The 23,873-nt window shown below is 50.5% G+C and overlaps 1 protein-coding gene across 1 annotated transcript in view; it reads left to right on the top strand.

Moving 5' to 3' along the window:
• LOC140724480 (NACHT, LRR and PYD domains-containing protein 3-like) overlaps positions 1 to 22,398 on the top strand; it is a 42,327-nt gene extending 19,929 nt beyond the window's left edge. The window contains exons 5-9 of the mRNA XM_073038925.1: positions 141 to 312; positions 408 to 485; positions 12,444 to 14,181; positions 20,614 to 20,781; positions 20,922 to 22,398. Coding sequence (XP_072895026.1) covers positions 141 to 312; positions 408 to 485; positions 12,444 to 14,181; positions 20,614 to 20,781; positions 20,922 to 21,009 — 2,244 coding nt within the window. The 3' untranslated portion in view covers positions 21,010 to 22,398. The remainder of the gene's footprint in view (positions 1 to 140; positions 313 to 407; positions 486 to 12,443; positions 14,182 to 20,613; positions 20,782 to 20,921) is intronic.
• Positions 22,399 to 23,873: the final 1,475 nt, after the last annotated feature.

Genomic DNA, 23,873 nt, shown 5'->3' with positions numbered 1-23,873 from the left:
TGAGAGGAACATTGGATCAGCCATGCTGAAACGCTGGGGCGGACTCGATGGGCCAAACGGCCTCCTGCGCCGTGAAGTGAAGATCAGACCTTGGACTTTCACTTTGCCTCTCAACGACGATTCAACGTTGTTCCTCGCAGCAAATCATCAGGCGTTCGGAGAGAGGGAGCCGGGCCTCCGGTGCCAAGCTCCTCCTCAGCACGGTGATGGAGAAGGCAGCCCCGGCCCTGAAGCTGGTTTGGAGGAGCCTGGTGAAGATGCGCCACATCCTGCCGAAGCTGGGCGAGCTGCTGGTGGAGATGGACCGACAAGGTGCGTTGAAAGTCGGGTGCCGAATCCGGGCGCTCGGTCCCGCAATCGGCCCTTCCGTCAGAATGTAACCGGGTTTTCTGAAATGATTTCAACAGGTCCTGATCTCGTGGAGTCTTTGAAGGTCATACAAGTCACTTCTGAAGTGCCCAAGGATCTGAAAGGTATGTTAATGCGTACGTTCAATTTCTGAATTCAACGGAATGGTTGCCTGTAATTGCAGGGTTCAGACGTGCAGTAAGAGAGTATATTGATTGACGCAACTGTACTTCTATGTTATATCGTTGTACGTACTATTTATTATAAATTACTATAAATTGCACTATACTATATTATAGTATTTATACTATACTATAAATTAATATAATTGTCGTAAAGATTTTGACTCCTCATGTATATGAAGGATGCAAGCAGTAAAGTCAATTTGGTTCGATGTAGTTATGGTTCTCACCCGTTGCAGACTAAAACGTTTTCAGAGAGAGCTGCTGTAAGGGTCTTCCGTAAAGTCAAATGTTGGAGAATTAAAGTTACCAAAACACAAAATCAAGTTTAAATCCATCAGTGAGAAATGTTCAACACACAATCTGACCCTGAACATGTTGTGGTCTGACACCTTTCTCTGTGGGACTGATGGTGTCCAGCTGGTCAGCAATTTCCTGTTGTGTCTGTGTCCCCACAGGGAACTGGGTGAGGTCACCCCACTGTCCTTTCACACACAGTGGATGTGGCCCAGTCCATCACGGGTAAAGCCCTCCCCACCACTTAGCACATCTACATTGCGGGAAAGCAGCGTCCATTTTCAGGCATCAGGGAGGGGCTACAGGAGCCTCAGGGCCCACACCACCAGGTTCTGGAACCGAACCTCAACTGTCCCGCTCTTGAACCGGCGGGGATAACTTCACCTGTCCCGTGACTGAAATGTCCCCACAATCTGTGGGCTCACTTTCAACGAGTCTTCATATCTCAAGCTCTCAATCTGTACCGCTTATTTCTTTATCATTATTAATATTCTTTTGGGTGTTGGCGCGTGGCCAAGTGGTTAAGATGTTTGTCTAGTGATCTGAAGGTCGCTAGTTCGAATCTTGGCTGGGGCTTGCGTGTGTGTGCTTGAGCAAGGCACTTAACCACACATTACATAGAACATAGAATAGTACAGTACATTACAGGCCCTTCGGCCCACAATGTTATGCCAACCCTCAAACCCTGCCTCCCTTATAAACCCCACCTGAAATTCCTCCATATACCTGTCTAGCAGTCTCTTAAACTTCACTAGTGTATCTGCCTCCACCACTGACTCAGGCAGTGCATTCCACGCACCAACCACTCCCTGAGTGAAAAACCTTCCTCTAATATCCCCCTTGAACTTCCCTCCCCTTACCTTAAAGCCATGTCCTCTTGTACTGAGCAGTGGTGCCCTGGGGAAGAGGCACTGGCTGTCCACTCTGTCTATTCCTCTTAATATCTTGTACACCTCTATCATGTCTCCTCTCATCCTCCTTCTCTCCAAAGAGTAAAGCCCTAGCTCCCTTAATCTCTGATCATAATCCATACTCTCTAAACCAGGCAGCATCCTGGTAAATCTCCTCTGTACCCTTTCCAATGCTTCCACATCCTTCCTATACTGAGGCGACCAGAACTGGACACAGTACTCCAAGTGTGGCCTAACTAGAGTTTTATAGAGCTGCATCATTACATCGCGTCTCTTAAACTCTATCCCTCGACTTACGAAAGCTAACACCCCATAAGCTTTCTTAACTACCCTATCTACCTGTGAGGCAACTTTCAGGGATCTGTGGACATTCATTGCTCTGCGACGACACCGGTGCCAAGCTGTATGGGTCCTAGTGCCCTTCCCTTGGACAACATCGGTGGCGTGGAGAGAGGAGACCTGCAGCTTGGGCGACTGCCGGTCTTCCATTTAAAAAAAACCTTGCCCAGGCTTGTGCCCCGGAAACTTTCCAGGGCGCAACTCCATGGTCTATCAAGACTAACGGAGGCCTACACACATTATTCTTTCTTTTGCAGTTCGATGTCTTTTGCACGCTGGCTGAACGCCAAGTTTGTGTGGTCTTTCACTGACCCTATCATAGTGATTGTGAGTATGCCCACAATCTCAAGGATGATACGAACTTTGAAATATAAACTAATAAATCATCCGCTTATAACGAAACCCTTATGTAATTTATCCCCTCTTTTAATACCCTGCACAGACTTAGAATCCCTAAGAGCAATAGCAAGTGGTTCTAAATCCAAATTAAATAATAGAGGACTGAGAGGGTTCCTCTATATAATTTTAAAGAAGGAGATTTTTGATTATTGGTTATAACCGCAGCCACCGGGGTTTGATAAATCAACTTAATCCAGGAGATAAATCCCGGACCGCAGTTAAACCTCTTCAAAACATGAAACAAGTAAGGTCACTCCACCCTATCAAAAGCTTTCTCTGCATCCAGAGATACAACACATTCAGATTCTTTGGCCGAGGGGGGAGTAAATGATATTTAACAGTCTTCGAATATTAAAATGTGAGTACTCATTTTTAATAAATCCTGTTTGATCATTTGAGATAACAGCAGGCAAGATATTCTCAAGTCTATTAGTTAGAATCTTAGAGAGAATTTTAAAATCTACATTCAACAAAGTGATAGGTCTATAGGACCTATTGGAGAGCCGAGTCTCTGTAATGGCCACAATGTTGTATTTCCAGGTGTAGATCTAGTGAAATTGGACACATTTCAACCCATACAAGGTCCGACCCTTCCTCACATTCAGCCTGGGTGCTGCTTTTCACTGTGTACCCACTGCCCCGTTTCTCTGATTCCCATACCACGGCCAGAGTAGTTCAAACCCTTCCTCAGAGCTGGCTGGCAGGGGTGGAGACACGTCTCGACCAAGAACGGTGTGAAGCACTCCTTCCCTCCGCCGGCCTGCAGGTCAACTTTGGACAGGGTGCGGCCCCTCGATGGGGGTCACGTGAAGCCGCGGGAGCAGCTGGCGGACGGCCGTACGAGCAGCCGGTGCAGATCAGAAGTCGTGGTCATGGCACCACTGACGACAGGCAGACAATCTCCGAAGAGTATCGATAACGGCTGGGGTCACCCTGTTTTATAAATAGATTATTACAGCACATTACAGGCCCTTCGGCCCACAACGTTGTCCCGACCCCCAAACCCTGCCTCCTATATAACCCCCCACCCTAAATTCCTCCATATACCTGTCTAGTAGTCTCTTAAACTTCACTAGTGTATCTGCCTCCACCACTGACTCAGGCAGTGCATTCCACACACCAACCACTCTCTGAGTGAAAAACCTTCCTCTAATATCCCCCTTGAACTTCCCTCCCCTGACCTTAAAGCCATGTCCTCTTGTATTGAGCAGTGGTGCCCTGGGGAAGAGGCGCTGGCTGTCCACTCTGTCTATTCCTCTGAATATCTTGTACACCTCTATCATGTCTCCTCTCATCCTCCTCCTCTCCAAAGAGTAAAGCCCTAGCTCCCTTAATCTCTGAACATAATCCATACTCTCTAAACCAGGCAGCATCCTGGTAAATCTCCTCTGTACCCTTTCCAATGCTTCCACATCATTCCTATAGTGAGGCGACCAGAACTGGACACAGTACTCAAAATGTGGCCTAACTAGAGTTTTATAGAGCTGCATCATTACATCATGACTCTTAAACTCTACCCCTCGACTTATGAAAGCTAACACCCCATAAGCTCTCTTAACTACCCTATCTACCTGTGAGGCAACTTTCAGGGATCTGTGGACATGTACCCCCAGATCCCTCTGCTCCTCTACACTACCAAGTATCCTGCCATTTACTTTATACTCTGCCTTGGATTTTGTCCTTCCCAAGTGTACCACCTCACACTTCTCCAGGTTGAACTCCATCTGCCACTTCTCAGCCCACTTCAGCATCCTATCAATGTCTCTCTGCAATCTTTGACAATCCTCTACACTATCTACAACACCACCAACCTTTGTGTCATCTGCAAACTTGCCAACCCACCCTTCCACCCCCACATCCAGGTCGTTAATAAAAATCACAAAAAGTAGAGGTCCCAGATCAGATCCTTGTGGGACACCACTAGTCACTACCCTCCAATCTGAATGTACTCCCTCCACCATGACACTCTGCTTTCTGCAGGCAAGCCAATTCTGAATCCACCTGGCCAAACTTCCCCGGATCCCATGCTTTCTGACTTTCTGAATAAGCCTACCGTGTGGAACCTTGTCAAATGCCTTACTAAAATCCATGTAGATCACATCCACTGCACTACCCTCATCTATATGCCTGGTCACCTCCTCAAAGAACTCTATCAGGCTTGTTAGACATGATCTGCCCTTCACAAAGCCATGCTGACTGTCCCTGATCAGACCATGATTCTCTAATGCCCATAGATCCTATCTCTAAGAATCTTTTCCAACAGCTTTCCCACCACAGACTTAAGGCTCACTGGTCTATAATTACCTGGACCATCCCTACTACCTTTTTTGAACAAGGGGACAACATTCAACTCCCTCCAATCCTCCGGTACCATTCCCGTGGACAATGAGGAGATAAAGATCCTAGCCAGAGGCTCAGCAATCTCTTCCCTTGCCTCGTGGTGCAGCCTGGGGAATATTCTGTTAGACCCCAGGGACTTATCCGTCCTAATGTATTTTAACAACTCCAACACCTCCTCTCCCTTAATATCAACATGCTCCAGAACATCAACCTCACTCATATTTGTCCTCACCATCATCAGGTTCCCTCTCAGTGATGAATACCGAAGAGAAGTATTCATTGAGGACCTTGCTCACTTCCACAGCCTCCAGGCACATTCTCCCACTTTTATCTCTAATCAGTCCTACCTTCACTCCTGTCATCCTTTTGTTCTTCACATAATTGAAGAATGCCTTGGGGTTTTCCTTTACCCTACTCGCCATGGCCGTCTCATGCCCCCTTCTTGCTCTTCTCAGTCCCTTCTTAAGCTCCTTTCTTGCTACCCTATATTCCTCAATAGACCCATCTGATCCTTGCTTCCTAAACCTCATGTATGCTGCCTTCTTCCACCTGACTAGATTTTCCACCTCACTTGTCACCCATGGTTCCTTCACCCTACCTTTCTTTATCTTCCTCATCGGGACAAATTTATCCCTAACATCCTGCAAGAGATCCTTAAACATCGACCACATGTCCATAGTACACTTCCCTGCAAAAACATCATCCCAATTCACACCCGCAAGTTCTAGCCTCATAGCCTTATAATTTGTCCTTCCCCAATTAAAAATTTTCCTGTCCTCTCTGATTCTAACTTTTCCATGATAATACTAAAGGTCAGGGAGCGGTGATCACTGTCTCCCAGATGCTCACCCACTGACAGATCTGTGACCTGACCCGGTTCGTTACCTAATACTAGATCTAGTATGGCATTCCCCCTAGTCGGCCTGTCAACATACTGTGACAGGAATCCATTCTGGACACATTTAACAAACTCTTCCCCATCTAAACCCTTGGAACTAATCAAGTGCCAATCAATATTAGGGAAGTTAAAATCGCCCATGATAACAACCCTATTATTTTTGCACCTTTCCAAAATCTGCCTCCCAATCTGCTCCTCGGTATCTCTGCTGCTACCAGGGGGCCTATAGAATACTCCCAATAGAGTAACTGCTCCCTTCCTGTTCCTGACTTCCACCCATACTGACTCAAAAGAGGATCCTGCTACATTACCCACCCTTTCTGCAGCTGTAATAGTATCCCTGGCCAGTAATGCAACCCACTCCTCCCCTTTCCCCCCTTTCTGTCCTTTTTAAAGCACTGAAATTCAGGAATATTGAGAATCCATTCCTGCCCTGGTGCCAGCCAAGTCTCCGTAATGGCCACTACATCATAATTCCATGTATGTATCCAAGCTCTCAGTTCATCACCTTTGTTTCTGATGCTTCTTGCATTGAAGTACACACACTTTAGCCCTTCTACCTTACTACCTTTATACCCTTTATTCTGCTGCTCTTTCCTCAAAGCCTCTCTATATGTTAAATCTGGCTTTACTCCATGCACTTCTTTCACTGGTTTATCGCTCCGGGTCCCATCCCCCTTGCAAATTAGTTTAAACCCTCCCGAACCATGCTAGCAAACCTACCTGCAAGGATATTGCTCCCTCTCGAGTTCAGGTGCAGCCCATCCAATCTGTACAGATCCCACCTTCCCCAGTAGAGATCCCAATGATCCAAAAATCTAAAACCCTGCCCACTGCACCAACTCCTCAGCCACACATTCAACTGCCATCTCCTCCAATTCTTACCATCACTATCACGTGGTACTGGCAGCAATCCTGAGAATGTCACCCTTGAGGTCCTGTTCTTCAGCCTTCTGCCTAGTTCCCGAAACTCACACTTCAGGACCTCATCCCTCTTCCTGTCTATGTCGTTGGTACCAATATGTATCACGACTTCTGGTTGCTTTCCCTCTCATACCAGGATGTCATGCACCCGGTCAGAGACATCCCGGACCCTGGCATCCGGGAGGCAACAAACCCTGCGGGTTTCCTTCTCACGTCCACAAAATCTCCTGTCTGCTCCCCTGACTATAGAGTCTCCAATGATGACAGCTCTCCTCTTCTCCGTCCCATCCTTCTGCACCACAGGGTCAGACTCAGTGCCAGAGGCCCTGCCACCGTGGCTCACAGCTGGTCGGTCGTCCTCACCAACAGCATCCAGGACGGTAAACTTATTATCCAGGGGAATGGCTACAGGGCTGTTCTGAACTTCCTGTCTACTCACCTTCGCTTTCCCCTCTCGGACTGTCACCCAATGACCTGCTTCCGGCAGCCTAGGTGTGACTACCTCCCTGTAGCTCTCATCTATGACTGCCTCATTTTCCCTTATGAGTCGAATGTCATCCAACTGCTGCTCCAGATTCCTCACACAGTCTTCCAGATCGCCCAGCCGCATGCACTTCTGGTAGATGTGACTCTGTGGGAGAGGGGAGCTCCCCCAAGACTGCCACATCTCACAGGAGAGGCACATCACCGTCTCAGGAGGCATTGCAAAGACTAACTGGTAACAAGCTCGTCCTCCACCTCTTCTTGTCGAAGCCTCTTGAGTCAAAGCCTCAAATCTCCACTCCTTCACTGGCCCGCTCACTCACTGGCTGCTTTCCATAGGCCGCTCCGCTTGAGGTAACCCTCTATTTATTTGTTTGAGCTTTTCAAACTGCTTGGTCACCTGACCTCGATTGCCCAATCAGCTGCTTTCTGCTGAGTCTGAGCTATTCAAATCTTGATTGTCTAATCAACGGCTTTCTGCTGAGCTATTCAAATCTTGATTGACTTGATTGCACAGTCCAACTGCCAAAACTGCCAGAACCTCTCGAGTCAAAGCCTCACATCTCCGCTCCTTCACTGGCCCGCTCACTCACTGGCCGCTTCCCACAGCCCAGCCCAGGAGACGACAGCAAAACCACTTCCGCAGAGGGGAAGTTTGCCAAGAGCAGTCACGGTCATGGAAAGTCGACGGTCGCCCACGTCACACGACACGGCACATAACGACAATGACGGTGGTGGTCCTAGCCCGCTGCCCGCTAGCTGGGCATTGCCCCCACCACCCCCGCACCACCCTCGGCTGTAGCCAGCTGCCCACAAGGATATTGTGTCCCCGCTCCCCCCGCCTCCTCAGTTTCAGATGCAAGCCGCCCCTTTTGGTAGAAGATGACCCACAAATCTGAAAGTCTGCTCCCTGCACCTGTTCCTAAGCCACACGTTTATCTGTCATATCTTTTCCCTATCCTGATGGGTGCGTGACGCAGGCAGCAATCCAGAGATTACAGCCCTTGACGTCCTGCTTTTCAGAGTCCTTCCTAGCTCTGTATAGTTGCTCTTTAGGACCTCGTCCTTCCTCTGACCTCTGGTGCCGAGGTGTGACACGAGCCTCCGGCTGCTGACCCTCACCCTCGAGAATGCCGTGGACCCGGGTTGAGACGGCCTCGAACTTGACGGGTGTCTCTTTCACATCCACAGCATCTCCCCTCTGTCCTGGTAACGATTGACTCCCCCCCCATCTCCGTTGCTCTCCTCATTTCCCTCCTTCCCTTCTGGGCCACAGCTCCCTGCTTGTTAGCAGAGAGCTGATTGGTGCTGTGTGTTGCCACAACAGGCAACGACGAGGCAACATTCAGGAACTGTAAAGAACAAAGGTTGACGTAAAAGTAATGTTCGGAGCACAGAAAGCACAAATTAACAAAAAAAAAAAATGGAGGCAGGAAGGGACCTGGGAGTCTTGGTGCAGGGTTCCCCAAAGGTTAATTTGCAGGTTGAGTCTGTGGTGGGGAAGGTGAATGTGATGTTAGCGTTCATTTCAAGAGGACTAGAATATAAAAGGAAGGGTGTAATGTTGAGACTTTATAAAGCACTGGTGAGGCCTCGCTCGGAGTATTGTGAGCAGTTTGGGGCCCCTCATCTGAGAAAGGACGTGCTGATACAGGCGAGGGTTCAGAGGAGGTTCATGAAAATAATCCCAGGGTTGAACGGCTTGTCATAGGAAGAGTGTTGGAGGGCTCTGGGCCTGTACTCACTGGAATTCAGTGAAGAACGAGGGGGGGACCTCGCTGAAACCTATCAAATGGTGAAAGGCCTTGACAGAGTGGATGTGAGAAGGTTTTCCCGTGGCGGGAGAGTCTGAGACCGGAGGACACAGCCTCAGAATAGAGGGGCATCCTTTTAAAACGGAGGGCTTTCTTGATCCAGAGAGTGGTGGATCTGTGGATTTCATTGCCGGAGGCCAAGTCTTGATGATTATTTAAAGCAGAGGTCAGTAGGTTCTCGATTGGTCGGGGATGATGTGGAAAGAAGGCGGGGGATTGAGGCTGACAGGACAAATGGATCAGCCGTGATGAAATGGTGGAGCAGACTCGACGGGCCGAATGGCCTGGTTCTGCTCCTATATCTTATGGTCTGAAATGCGCGTAAATGCGTGCAGTCATTCATGCAAATATCGAATCAGCCAATCACGTGACTGCATAAAAGCATGCCGGTGTGGTCAAGAGGGTCAGCTATTGTTCCGAGCCAACTTCAGAGTGGGGGTGGAAGAAATGCGATCCGAGTCACTCTGACTGCAGAATGGTCGTTGGTGCCAGACGGGGTGGTTTGAGTATCTCGGGAACTGCGATCGACATCCCCGGACGTAGGTCGCAGCCACGGAGGTGGTCTGAGTCTCTCCGGGAACTCGCTCGATCCCACCTTCCCTGGGGATTTTCACGGCCCCCAGTTTCCAGAGTTTACGGGGAGGCAAGTGAGCGGCAGGTCTGCGGGTGAAATCGCCCTGTTGAAGGGAATAGTCAGCGACGAGCGGCTCAAGTGAGGTGACAGCAGCTCAGGGGTTAACCACACATTACAGTGGCGTGCGGTGGAGCACCTCTGCACAGAGAACAAGTCGAACGTTGAAGTGGACGGGCGGACGTGCACTCCCTGGCCACTTTATTTGATTCATAACGCACCAAACAAAGTGGCCACTCAGTCTAAACACTGGCATGTATTTACAAGGCAAACCGCATTCCAAAATGTGGTTTGAAGCGTTTGCAGTGACCAAGGTAACAGATTGAGGTGCTGGGGAAGGGCTCTCCGGATAAGACTGTAAGAACATAGGAAATAGGAGCAGGAGTCGGCCATCCGGCCCGTCGATCGTGTTCCGCCATTCAATAAGATCATGGGTTGTGTATTCGATACTTCTATTAAATTTGAAAAGATATGGAGACCATGTATTCAATATTTTCATATGATATAATATGACCCTGTTCCAAGCTTATTGGATTTTCCAGCTTTAACCTTATTTATGTTGAGAGGATCGGAGTTGACGACACTGATGATTTTGTATTCTTGTGAGATATTATAAACAGCCCTTTTTTTTCTCTTTTTTTCTTTTTTTTTCTTTTTTGTTTTTTGTTTTTTTTTTCCTTATTAGTTATTAGATTATTAGATTAGTTTTTTTTTGCATAATTTTTTTTCTTTTTTTCTTTTTTTCAATATATATTATGATATACCTAGGTTTGCCTTGTTTATTTGTATATTGTATCGTCCTTGATTTGGGAATACTCATTTATAACGTAATCATTGCTTATGTATTCTTTCATGGTTCAGTTGAAATGTGTATGTTTGTAATCCCATTATCTAAGTATCAATTTTGTTTTGTTGATATTAATAACAATAATAAAAAGATTGAAAAAGAAAGGAAAGAAAGATAAGATCATGGGTCATCTGGCCATGGACTCATCTCCACCTCCCTGCCTTCTTCCGTAACCCTTAATTCTACCAACTATGCAAAGATATATCCAGCCTAGCCTTAAATATCTTTACTGAGGCAGCCTCCACTGCTTCATTGGGCAGAGAATTCCACAGATTCTCCACTGTCTGGGAGAAGCCCTTCCTCCTCATCTCCATCCTAAATCCTCTCCCCCGGATCTTGAGACCATCTCCCCTAGTTCTAGACTCACCAACCAGTGGAAGCAACTTTCCCGCCTCCATCATATCTATCCCTTTCACATTTTTTTTTAAATGTTTCTATAAGATCTCCTCTCATCCTTCTGAATCCCAGAGAGTACATTCCCTGGCGACTCAATCTCTCCTCATAGTCGTCTCCCCTCATCTTTGGAATCAACCTGGTGACCCTCCTCTGCACCGACCCCAAAGCCAGTCTACCCTTCCTCAAGTAAGGAGTCGAGAACTGCACCAGTACTCCGGGTGCGACCTCACCAGCACCCTGCATAGGTGCAGCATGACCTCCCTGTTCTTAAATTCAACCCCTCTAGCAATGAAGGTCAGCATCCCATTTGCCTGCTCGATGGCCTGCTGCACCAGCAAACCAACCTTCTGCGACTCGGGCACAAACACCCCCAAGTCCCCCTGCACAGCAGCTTGCTGCATTTCTTTTACCATATAAATAATCATCTGCTCTTCCATTTTTCCCTCCAAAGTGGAAGACCGCTCATTTACCAACGTTGTACTCCATCTGCCAGACCCTTGCCCACTCACGTGGCCTATCTATATCCCTCTGCAGACTCTCCATATCTCTGAAAGGGCCGCTGAGTGTAGAATCCATTAGATACCATCAATGGATGGTTTCTAATCCATTCATTAGATTGATCCAGTCAATTTACTTCATTAGATTTCGGTGATGGTTACAGCAAGGCTTCCAACCTGGGGTCCAAGGACACCCACAGTTGCTGGTCTGTCTCCATGGCATACACAGAAGGTTGGGAAACCCTGTCCCTATTGTTCAGTGCTGACAATTGTCGGCAATGCTGATGATTTCGAAGACTGGTCCCTTAATCAAAATATGATCACAAGTCATAGGAGTGCAACTCGGCCATTTGGCCCCACCCAGCTCTGCTCTCCCATTTCATCGTGGCTAATTTATAATTTCTCTCAACCCCATTCCTCCACCTGCTCCCCGTAACCTTTGACCTTTAACTCCATGCCTAATCAAGCACCTATCAACCTCCACCTCAAGTCTACCCAATGACTCGGCCTCCACAGCTGCCTTTTCCGATGAATTCCACAGATTCACCACTTCCCCATGATTAATTCCTGTACATTGGAGGCAAAAGTGATGGCACAGCAGAGCATTTGCTTTCTTCAATCGACTGAATTACAGATTCCATGATTGCGGAATCTCTGAAGGAAATCTGGTGCGGATTATGGTGTACCTTTCGCTAGATCTTACGACAAAGAACCAAACGGCTTGGCGATAGCAGTGAGAAACCCCGCCAGTCCTCGCGGATGGAGGCTGCTTTTGATTTACAGTTTTCCAAGTTCATTTTTAATACAGTTTTTCAGGCTATTCTGTGGCTGTTATCGGCTCTGGAGGCCAGCTCCTCTGCTTCAGTTCTCAAAGTCAACAGTATATCTATCTCCCCTTAGCTGCACAACAAACAGTGATCAGAACATTACACGTACACACTTAGTTTAGAGCAAAGCACTCTTGGGTTATCCAAGTTCCATTTTGTCACATTCCAAAACTAAATACAATGAAACAACTCTCAATTTTATATACATTTCCCTGGGCCGCGTGCGTAGTAAAGTGATGTCGCAATTTTGCTTCCTTTTGTGTGAACAAAGCTGATTGTCAGAACTGTTTTTCTATCTCACCCACACAAGATATTCACCAGACACACAGGGAGGCTCTGCGGGCGCAGACCGAGACGCTGAGAGTGAACACGATCCTGATGAGGGAGAAGGTGAAGATTTTCCAGCTGGTCGATCGATACGCCGAGCTCACGGTCATCTCTACTGTTCGGGATCGGAAACTGCTGGAACATGAGCTGCAGGCCAGAGGCCGAGACCACGAGGTGTGGAGAGAATACCTGATACAGAAGGACCTGGAAAAAATCCGGACCGATCAATTGTTCCAGTGTTGCTTTTCCAGGAGTAAATCCCAATCTGGAAGTTCGTCAGCGGTGGCTGGAGTCCCAGGGATTGGGAAAACAACAATGGTACAGAAGATTGTCTATGACTGGGCCACAGGCAAAATATTACAACAGTTCCAATTTGTCTTCAGTTTCAAATTCCGGGATTTAAACTCCATTAACTGCAAAATAAGCCTGAGGGAACTGATTCTGGATCAGTATCCCTACTTTGGAAATATCCTGAGAGAGGTCTGGAAGAACCCAGAGGCATTGCTGTTTATATTCGATGGCTTGGATGAATTCAATGACAGAATTGATTTTGCTGACAGTCAGAGAGACACAGAAGCTCAGTCCACATGCACAGATCCCGAATTCCAGTGTACGGTGTTTGACATTGTGCACAGTTTAATCCAGCACAAGCTGCTCCCAGGGTGTTCAGTGCTGGTCACCACCCGCCCCACTGCGTTGCATTTATTGGAAAAGGCTGACATCAGTGTCTGGGCTGAAATCCTGGGATTTGTCGGTGAGGAACGGAAGGAATATTTCATCAGGCATTTTGAAGATCAGACGGTGGCGGAAGCTGTTTTCAAACACGTGGAGGAGAACGAGATCCTGTACACCATGAGCTACAACCCCTCCTACTGCTGGATCCTCGCTCTGGCACTGGGCCCCTTCTTCACACAAAGAGTCAGGGACCCACAGCGGGTTCCCAAGACCATCACCCAACTGTACTCCTACTATATTTACAACATCCTGAAAAACCACAGCTGTGAGATTGAGAACCCCCGTGATGTGTTACTCAGGGTTGGTCAGATGGCCTTCAGAGGAGTGTCCGAGAAGAAGATTGTATTTACGGATGGAGATTTGATCAAGTTCAATCTGCAGCCTTCCCAGTTCCTGTCCGGGTTCCTGATGGAGCTTTTGGAGAGAGAGGATTCTGCCCGGATTGTGGTGTACACATTCCCACACCTCACCATCCAAGAGTTTGTAGCTGCAGTCGCACAATTCCTGATCCCAGATGGCAGAGATATTATGAAACTCCTCACTGAAGCCCACTGCGCCACCGATGGGCGGTTTGAGGTATTTCTCCGTTTTGTTGCTGGTCTCTCCTCCCCAATGACAGCTCGGGGCCTGGAGGAGTTCCTGGGCCCAATTCCTCACGAGACAACCTGCCGGGTGATTGACTGGGTGAGGGAGGAGGTTAAACGCCAGAGTGGAAAGACGGAGAGCGAAGCTGGTAAGAGGAGGCTCCTGAACACATTGCACTACCTGTTTGAGTCTCAGAACCCTGGGCTGGCTCAGGACACGCTGGGCTCTGTGGAAACACTTTCGTTCAGTGGGCTGCGACTGACCCCGATTGACTGCACGGTGCTGTCTCGCGCCATTCATCACTGTGGCACAATAAAATGTCTCAATCTGGAGCGGTGCGTCGTCCAGCGTGAAGGACTTCAGCGGCTGGGATCGGGACTGCACAAGTGCCAGGAACTGGGGTAACGAGTAAATTTTGCCTCATCTCCAACTTGCTCCGCAGCCCCACTTTGTTCCACTTAAAGTTGACGGGTGAGAAATAGTTGGGATAGAAACTATGGGAAAAGCAGGTTCTCAATAACTGTGACATGTAACTAGAGGGTCCAGAGGAGGTCCCCGAGCATAATGTTGGCCTCGAAAGGGCTAAGGTACAGTACTGTGCGTAAGTCTTAGGCACGTCTGTATAGATAGGCTGCCTCTGGCTTTTGCAAAGTACTGTGGTGATTTTATGTATTACCCTGTACTGCTGCCACAAAAAAACAAGCAAATTTCAGGACTGTCAAAATGATTCCAAACTCGGGTGGGAGGAACAACACCTTATATAGCGGCTGGGTAGCCTCCAACCTGATGGCATGAACATTGACTTCTCTAACTTCCGTTAAAGCCCCTCCTCCCCTTCTTACCCCATCCCTGACATATTTAGTTGTTTGCCTGTTCTCCATCTCCCTCTGGTGCTCCCCACCTCCCCCTTTCTTTCTCCCGAGGCCTCCCGTCCCATGATCCTTTCCCTCCTCCAGCTCTGTATCACTTTCGCCAATCACCTTTCCAGCTCTTAGCTTCACCCCACCCCCTCTGGTCTTCTCCTATCATTTTGCATTTCCCCCTCCCCCCACTACTTTCAAATCTCTTACTATCTGTCCTTTCAGTTAGTTCTGACGAAGGGTCTCGGCCTGAAACGTTGACAGTGCTTCTCCCTATAGATGCTGCCCGGCCTGCTGTGTTCCACCTGCATTTTGTGTGTGTTTCATCAGGACTCACGAAGGGTCTCGGCCCGAAACATCGACAGTGCTTCTCCCTATAGATGCTGCCTGGCCTGCTGTGTTCCACCAGCATTTTGTGTGTGTTTCATCAGGATTCACGAAGGGTCTCGGCCCGAAACGTCGACAGTGCTTCTCCCTATAGATGCTGCCCGGCCTGCTGTGTTCCACCAGCATTTTGTGTGCATTGTCATTTAAGATCTCCCGCATTTCTTTTGGTTCCAGACATAGCCGACCACTCTGATCTTCAAGAGGACCAATTTTATCCCTTACTATCCTTTTGCTCTTAATATACCTGTAGAAGCTCTTTGATTATCCTTCACCTTGACTGCCGAGGCTACCTCATGTCTTCTTTTAGCCCTCCTGATTTCTTTCTTAAGTATTTTCTTGAACTTTTTATACTCCTCAAGTACCTTATTTTCTCCCTGTTGCCTATACATGTTATACATCTCTCTCTTCCTTTATCAGAGTTCCAATATCCCTCGAGAACCAAGGTTCCTTATTCTTATTCACTTGGCCTTTAACCCAGACAGGAACATACAGACTCATGACTTCAAATTTCATGACATATGTGAGCGATGATAACCCCAGTCTCTATGAGACCATAGAAAGCTACAGCACCCTACAGGCCCTTCGGCCCACAATGTTGCTGCCAAGCATGGTCACCTACTCTAGAACCTGCCTCGAATGGACCTCAAAGCTTCTGCACAGCATTGCACGCACTTCAAAGTAAATTTACCCTGACCTTTGGCACTATCTACTCCCTGGAGCAATGCTGTTCTTCAGCGGCTGTCGGTCTTGTTACCTGCCCCCGGAATTGTTTGACCTGGGCTTTGGCTGAGGCATCGCTTCACTCTCTCCGTGGGTTTGTTTTTCCCTGTTTAGACTGGGAGACAACGACCTGGGAGATTCGGGAGCGAAACTTTTGTCTGCGGCGCTGACGAACCCAGAGTGCAAAATACAGAGACTGCGGTGAGTACGAGGCTGATAGGGGAAGCGTTTACCGGCTCCGTAGGGGAGCATTAATGTGACCAGCCAACGTGCTGGATTTCCACCGCTGCTTGTTGTCCTGATCCCTCTGTGACCTGCAGGCTGTTCAGGAACCGCCTTACATCTTCCGCTGAAGATCTCGTCTCTGCAATCGGTAGAAAACCGTTCTCTGACGGAGCTGAACCTGGGTGAAAACAACCTCGGGGATTCCGGAGCGAGGCTGCTGGCTGAGGTTCTGGGGAACCCGGCGTGCAAAATACAGTCACTGTGGTGAGCATCAGATGATGCAAGACTGTGTTTGCGATCGCTGTCTGTCCGGCACTGAATATTAACGTCATCAGGAGTCGTTTTACTGATAAGCACTGAGGCTCGCTCTCTCTCTCTCTCTCTCCGCTCTCTCTCTACTCTCTCTCTCTCTCTCTCTCACTCTCTCTCTCACCTCTCTCTCTCTCCTCCTCTTCTCTCTCTCCCCTCTCTCTCTCTCTCTCACTCTCTCTCCTCTCCTCTCTCTCTCTCACTCTCTCTCTCTCTCCTCTCACTCTCTCTCTCTCTTCTCTTCTCTTTCTCTCCCTCTCCCTCCCTCCCCCTCTCCCACCGTCTCCTTCTCCCTCTCCCCTCTCCCCTCCCTCCCACTCTCACTCTCCCCTCTCCCCTCTCTCCGCTCTCCCGTCTCTCTCCCACTCTCTCTCTCACACACACACTCTTCTCCCTCTCCCTCCCCCCTCTCCTTCCCCCCCTCCCTTCTCTCCCTCTCCCCCCTCCCCCTCCCCTTTCTCTCTCCGCTTCTCTCTTTTTCTCTCTCTCCCCTCCCGTTCCTCTTCTCTCTCTCCTCTCTCTCTCTTCTCTGTCTCCCCTTTCTCTCTCTGTCCTCTCTCCTCCTCTCTCCCTTTCTCTCTCTCTCTCCCTCTCATCCCTCCCTCTCCCTCCCTCTCCCTCTCCCTCCCTCTCTCTCTCGCTCTCTCCTCTCTCCCCTCCCTCCCTCTCCCTCCCCGCTCTCCTTCCCCCCTCCCTTCTCTCCCTCTCCTGCTCCCCTCCCCTTTCTCCCCTTCTCTTTTTCTCTCTCTCCCCTCCCTTTCTGTTCTCTCTCCTCTCTCTCTCCCCTTTCTCTCTCTGTCTCTCTCTTCTCTCTCTCTTTCCCTTTCTCTCTCTCTCTCCCTCTCTCTCCCTCCCTCATCTCTCACTCTCCTCTCCCTCCCTCTCTCTCTCCTCTCCCTCTCCCCCTCCCCTCCCCTCCCTCTCCCCTCACTCTCCCCCTCTCTCTGCTCTCCCCCTCTCTCTCCTCTCTCCCACCCTCTCTCTCTCCACACACACACTTCCTCCCTCTCTCTCTCCCTCTCCCTCTCTCACACACACACTTCCTCACTCTCGCTCCCTCCCTCTCCCTCTCCTCTCTCTCCCCCTCCCCTCCCTCTCTCACTCTCCCCCCTCTCTCCACTCTCCCCTCTCTCTCCTCTCTCCCACCCTCCTCTCTCTCTCTCCACACACACACACTTTCTCTCTCCCTCTCCCTCCCTCCCTCCTCTCCCTCTCTCTCTCCCTCTCCCTCCCTCTCCCTCTCTCTCTCCCTCTCCCTCCCTCCCCTCCTCTCCCTCTCTCTCTCTCTCCCTCTCTCTCTCTCCCTCTCCCTCTCCCCCCCCTCTCTCTCTCTCCTCATTCCCAGGTGGGTGGTGTCGGTCTCACAGATACTGGTGCCGAGCACCTGGCCTCGGCTCTGAGTGTGAACTGCTCGCTGGCAGAACTGTACCTGGGAGCCAATAAGCTGGGGGGATTCTGGCGCGAGACTGGTGTGCGAGGCCCTGAGGAACCCAGAGTGCAAAGTTCAGAAACTCTGGTAAGTTCTGGATGGTGAGAGGGTTGCAAGCACCGGAGAAGTCCGGAGCGCGGGGACAGGATGCTGGAGGAACGCAGCGGTCACGGAGACAAATGTTTCGGGCCGGGACCCTTCTTCGGAGGGGGGGGTGGGGGGGAGTTGGGAGACGCCTGGAAAAAAAGGTGGGGGGTTTGCGATGGAAGGGGGACTAGCTGGGAGGTGAAAGCAAGGTACATGGGAAAGGTGACTGGGGAGGAGAGTGGAGCATCGGAGAGAGGGAAGGATGAGCGGGAGGTGATAGGCAGGGAAGGAGAAGCCAGGCAGACAATCTCTGCAGAGTATCGATAATAGCCTGGGGTCACCCATCTTGTAAAGGACACTGCCCAGAAGGAGGGCAAACCACCCCTGAAGAAAAATCTTGCCAAGAAGATTCAGGGTCAGAGATAGAGAGAAGAATAAGAACAAGAGATGAAAGACCACGATCACCCACATGAAACGACACATCATGATGATGAATCGTGCATGGGACAGAATTCCTGCAGAAAGTTCAGTAACACATTAATCCAGCTGATCCCCTGTGTAACCAGCCCTGTGGATCGCTGTCATTCATCATTTGGGACATTGCTACTTAGCAAACTATAACACATGACAGAGATTGCTGATCATTTATCGGCCCAGTCGACTCACTCCTTCCATCGCCAGCTACCGAACAGGGTGCAGTGACGGTTCCAGTACCAGCTGACTGCTGCTTCACCCCCAGAGATTCCCTCCCCGGATCAGCCCAGTCCGAGGGACACTGAGTGAGACTGTCCCACCCGCGCACCGGGTAACATCCAGTCATGGACATCCAATGGAAGCACCACCCTGGGACCGAGCGGCTGATTCACAGGTCCCAGGGCAGGGCCTCCAACGTCAGAGGGGGGAAAAGAAAAAAAAAATTACCGGGAGGAGAATGGATGCCCTCATGTCGGAGGCTACCCAGACGGAATATGAGCCGTTGCTCCTCCACCTCGAGAGTGGCCTCATCTCGGCAAAAGGGGGGGAGGCCGTGGGGCCGACATGGGGGTGGGAACTGCAATGTTTGGCCGCTGGGTTGCTCCACCTTTGAGGGACGGAGCGGAGGTCCCCACGCGGGCGACGTGTCTTCCCAACCCAGAGGCTGCAACGGGAGCACCGGGCACGGCCGACGACCCCGCCCGGAAGGACTGTTTCCGGGCCCTGCCTGGAGGTGAGGGAGGAGGCGAAGCGCTTCTGGCGTTTGCAGGGACACGCGGCAGGAGGGAGAGGAGTGGGAAGGGACAAGGGGACGGTGGAGGGAAATCGGAGGGTGCATGGAGGTGAGGGAGGAGGGACACGCGGCAGGAGGGAGAGGAGTGGGAAGGGACAAGGGGACGGTGGAGGGAAATCGGAGGGTGCATGGAGGTGAGGGAGGAGGGACACGCGGCAGGAGGGAGAGGAGTGGGAAGGGACAAGGGGACGGAGGGTCGGGGTTGGGGAGGGGGGGTAAGATGCCGTTGACGGTGGTGTAAGCTGGGGAGAATGAAGAGTTGGATGCGGAGGCTCATGGTGTGGTAGGTGAGGGCAAGTGGAGCTCTCCATCCCCGTTAAAGGTGACGGCTCAGAAACGGAGGAGACTTGGGCGAGGGCAGCGCCAAGTGTGGAGGACGTCCTGGGAAGGAAAGCCTTGCCCTGGGGAGCAACGTGACGGAGACAGAGGAACTCTGAAAAGGAGAATGGGATTTATTTTGCTGCAGGAGACAGGCTGGGAAGAGGTGTAGGCAATATAGCTGTGACAGTCGGTACGTCCGTCGAAGATGTTGATCGGCAGTTTGCCTCCAGAGACGGAGGCAGAGAGACCGAGAACGGGGAGGGAGGTATCAGGGCAGGGTGGAAGCTGGAGGCAAAGTTGATGAAACTGAGGAGCTGAGCACCGGGGAAGGATGCAGCCCCAACGAAGGCGAAGTTGAGGAACGTTACCAGAATAGACCTGGGACAGGGACCTTTCCACACAGCCAGGAGAGCAAGAACATGCGAATTTCCTTTCTGTCTTGGTTGGGTAGGGGACCGGAGCAAGGGGGATAGAATGGAGTCGAGGTATGAGGACAGGAGCGAGCAGGGACAGTGGGCCCCAGCCGGACAGTCAGCTTTGTGGATCTTGGGCAGGAGGCGGAAATGAGCCGTGTGGGGTAAGGGACCAGTGAGTTTGGTCCCCAGAGTCGACGAGGTCGGTGATGGAGGGGGGGGGGGGAGGCAGTGGCCCGATGGTCCGGAGTGGGGTCCTTTTCAAGGGGCGAGGAAGAGGAGGGGTTTCAGATTTGCTGCGAGGGGTGGAGTTTCCGCTCGCTGGGTGTCCGGACGCTGGAAGTTGACGTGATTGGTGATAGTGTAAGTGGTGGGGTGGAGATAACGTCTCTACTAAATGAGGTGTAAGGTGTTCCTGCGGGTCACCCTCGGGCAAAGGGTGGCATCCGCTTAGCCCCCCCCCCCCCCCCCCCACCTCCCGATCAGCGTCACTTGAAGCCGTGGGATCAGGTGGTGGATGGTCGTATGAGCAGCCGGTGCATAGCGCAAGTCCTGGTCATGTGACCACTGACGCCAGGCGGACAATCTCCGAAGAGTATCGATAATGGCTGCGGTCGCCCGTCTTGTGACGACACCGCCCGGAAGAAGCCGATGGCAGACCACTTCAGTCGAAAAATTTCCCAAGTACAATCACGGTCGTGGCTGGACGTTGATTGCCCACGTCCCGGGATGCAAGGAAGAACAGTATTACTGATAAACTCCAGTGTCCGGTCTCTCTGTGTCCCTCACCCTCACTCTCTCTCTCTCTTCTCCAGGCTGTGGTCCAACGGTCTCACGGATTCCTGCGTCGATGACCTCACCTCCGCTCTCTGTGACGTCAGCTCGTTGACGGATCTGGAACTGGGATCGAACTCCTTCACGGATCGATCTCTGCCGGCTCTCCGTCGCCTCATCCTGACCCTTCCGCGGCTGGACTGGATCGGGTACGTGCTCCCAGTGCGGGCTTTGCGGGCCGACGAGTCCCCCCGCGGTGAATCGCGGTTCAAACGTCGGCGCCCGTCCCCCCCCGTTCCCGACGCAATTGTGTGAAACCTGTGTTTGCTTTCCTCGCCCCCTCTTTCAGGTTCCGGGGGAATCAGTTCAGCTCGGATGGAGAGAATCAGCTGAGGTCGCTGCAGGGAACCCGACCGAGACTGGGTGTGGGGATCTGACGCTCCCAGCGCGTAAAATCACCGCCCTCGGAATGGGAATGTTTCCATGGAATGTACCGCAGAACGGCGTGGAAGAGGGGTCAGCAAAAGGGCGGGGGATAGAGGGGCACAATTGGGCCACTTGGCCCATCGAGCCTGCACCGCCATTTCATCGCGGCCGATCCAGTTTTCCCTCCCAGACCCAATCTCCTGCCTTCTGCCCCGTACCCCATCGTGCCCTGACCGATCAAGAATTTATCGACCCCCGCCTTAAACATGCAAAAGGACGCCCCCCCACATCCGCCTGTGTGGCTGAGAAGCCCTCAGATTCACCACGCGCTGGCTCGAGAGATTCCTGCTCGTCCGGTTCTTACAGGACGCCCCTCTGCTGGGAGTGTCACGTACTCGTGACACGTGACAGTGGTACCCTTGTCACGTGACTGGGGGTTGAAGCTATACTGGACTTGAGGTAATGGTCTTGTGATGGTGGAGTGACGTCATTTTCCCGCCAGTAGAGGTCATGTGACAGGTTTTTTTTTACAGGGTATAAAAGGAGGAGCCCTCCCTGTGAGGAGGGGCAGTTCGTGGCTGGATTTGCCATGTTGACTTCATGCCGCTGCGTGATTTAATGTTATGACGCAGTTTAGTTGAAAGATGAAGTTTATCTAATGCCTGAAGTTTAAAAGGTCATTGCCAGCAGTTTCTTTACAACACTGCTAGTTGAGAATCAGTGGAGAGTGTAGATCGGAGTTCGGGAGTTAAAGATCGAGGAGAATCGATTTCGACGGTGAAACGGGTTCGACCTTGTTTGATCCTCATTTCGGAAGGATTTTATTGACTGTTCTCGTGTTAATCCCTGGGAAATACCAGAAAGGATTGAGAATGGTGTTTTGAAGGAAAGGTCAGTGCCTTTAAGCCGTTTTGTTTCGTAAATTCTTCGTGGGAAAAGTTCGACTTTGGGAACTGAAGCAAAACGACGTGAAAGAGAATTTAAATCGTCTTAAAAATGTCTCTCCTTTTAAATGGACTGTGAGCATTTTGAACTTTTGGCAATACTACTCTAAAGAACTGTTCTTGCAACATCGCTTTAAGGACTGTAAGCTTCATCGCTTTAAGGACTGTTTAAGCTGCCGCATGGCAGCTGATTTCCGGTTACGTTAGTGTTTTGTTTACTTTTGGGGGGGGTTTGTTTTCAGTGTTTAATAAACGTGTTCTTTGTTATAAAAACCCCTGGCTAACTCACATATATTTATTGTTGCCTGAATCCGTAACAGTAGACTCTCCCGCTGCAGGAAGCATCCTGTCCGCATCCGCCCTTCACCGTCCGACAGGTTTCAATGAGCTCGCCCCTCATTCTTCCGAATTCCACTGAGTGCGAGCCCAGACGCTCCTCCGATGGCAAGCCCTTTAAAAGGGTCGGTGAGCTGAGCCGCCCCCTTGTCCGTTTGGACACTGCAACTGCCGCGACCTTGGGTGGCCCGGTGTCCGCAGCGTGGACCTGCAGCCAGTCTTTTCGTAATCGGGACGCGAAGCTGAGCGCAGATGGCCGAAAAGGGGAAGACACGCTCTCTATTTTGTCCCTCGTCTCTTTTTTGCACCGATTTGACCCCGGTTATGTGTATGAGCCTGCGGGACAGATTCACTTGCATTTGCCGGCTCGGATACAGGAGGGAATTGCCCCGTAACCCGGAGCCTCGCATGTTTCCGCCGCTTCCCCGCCATGTTATGCTGAGTAAAGGTACCAGCGCTCGAAGGGTGGTCCCCGGAGTTGCTTTTACTCGGCAGACGTCGGGCCCTCCAGCTGAGTGTCGGCCGCCGGTGCCGCGTTCAAGTGAGCTGACCACTCCACTGTCAGAGTCCGAATAAAACCCGGTGACGGGTCTGCATCTCGGAGGGAGACTGAAAATCTGGCCGAGTGGTGCCGCAAGCAACCTGTCACTCAACGTCAACCAGGCCAAGGAGCTGATCATTGACTTCAGGAGGAAATCGGAGGTCCATGAGCCAGTGGACCAGTCCTCATTGGGATGGGGGCGGGGGTGCAGGTGGTAGAATCAGGTGGAGGGCGGTCAGTAACTCTATATTGCTCGGTGTTGTCATTTCAGAGCATGCAAGTGAAATTAAGAGGAAAGCACGGCAGTGCCTTTAATTCCTCGGCCGATTACAAATGTAGGCCGCTCACCGTTGGCTTGTAATGAGTTTGGTTATCACCGTGAGTGCAAACTAACAGCAACGTAGCTCTATAATCTCTGATCTGGATGATGGGGTGGTAAATTGGATTAGTAAGCATGCAGTTGATACTAAGGTAGGTGGCGTTGTGGATAATGAAGTAGGTTTTCAAAGCTTGCAGAGAGATTTAGGCCAGTTAGAAGAGTGGGCTGAACGGTGGCAGATGGAGTTTAATGCTGATAAGTGTGAGGTGCGACGTTTTGGAAGGACTAATCAAAATGGGACATACATGATAAATGGTAGGGCATTGAAGAATGCAGTAGAACAGAGTGATCTAGGAATAATGGTGCATAGTTCCCTGAAGGTGGAATCTCATGTGGACGGGGTGGTGAAGAAAGCTTTTGGTATGCTGGTCTTTATAAATCAGAGCATTGAGTATAGGAGTTGGGATGTAATGTTAAAATTGTACAAGGCATTGGTAAGGCCAAATTTGGAGTATTGTGTACAGTTCTGGTCACCGAATGATAGGAAAGTTGTCAACAAAATAGAGAGAGTACAGAGGAGATTTACTAGAATGTTACCTGGGTTTCAGCACCCAAGTTACAGAGAAAGGTTGAACAAGTTAGGTCTTTATTCTTTGGAGCGTAGAAGGTGGAGGGGGGACTTGATAGAGGTATTTAAAATTATGAGGGGGGATAGATACAGTTCACGCAGACAGG

This window comes from Hemitrygon akajei, unplaced genomic scaffold, assembly GCF_048418815.1.
Source record: "Hemitrygon akajei unplaced genomic scaffold, sHemAka1.3 Scf000240, whole genome shotgun sequence".
Lineage (NCBI taxonomy): Eukaryota > Metazoa > Chordata > Chondrichthyes > Myliobatiformes > Dasyatidae > Hemitrygon > Hemitrygon akajei.
This window is presented reverse-complemented; position numbering and strand designations above follow the sequence as displayed.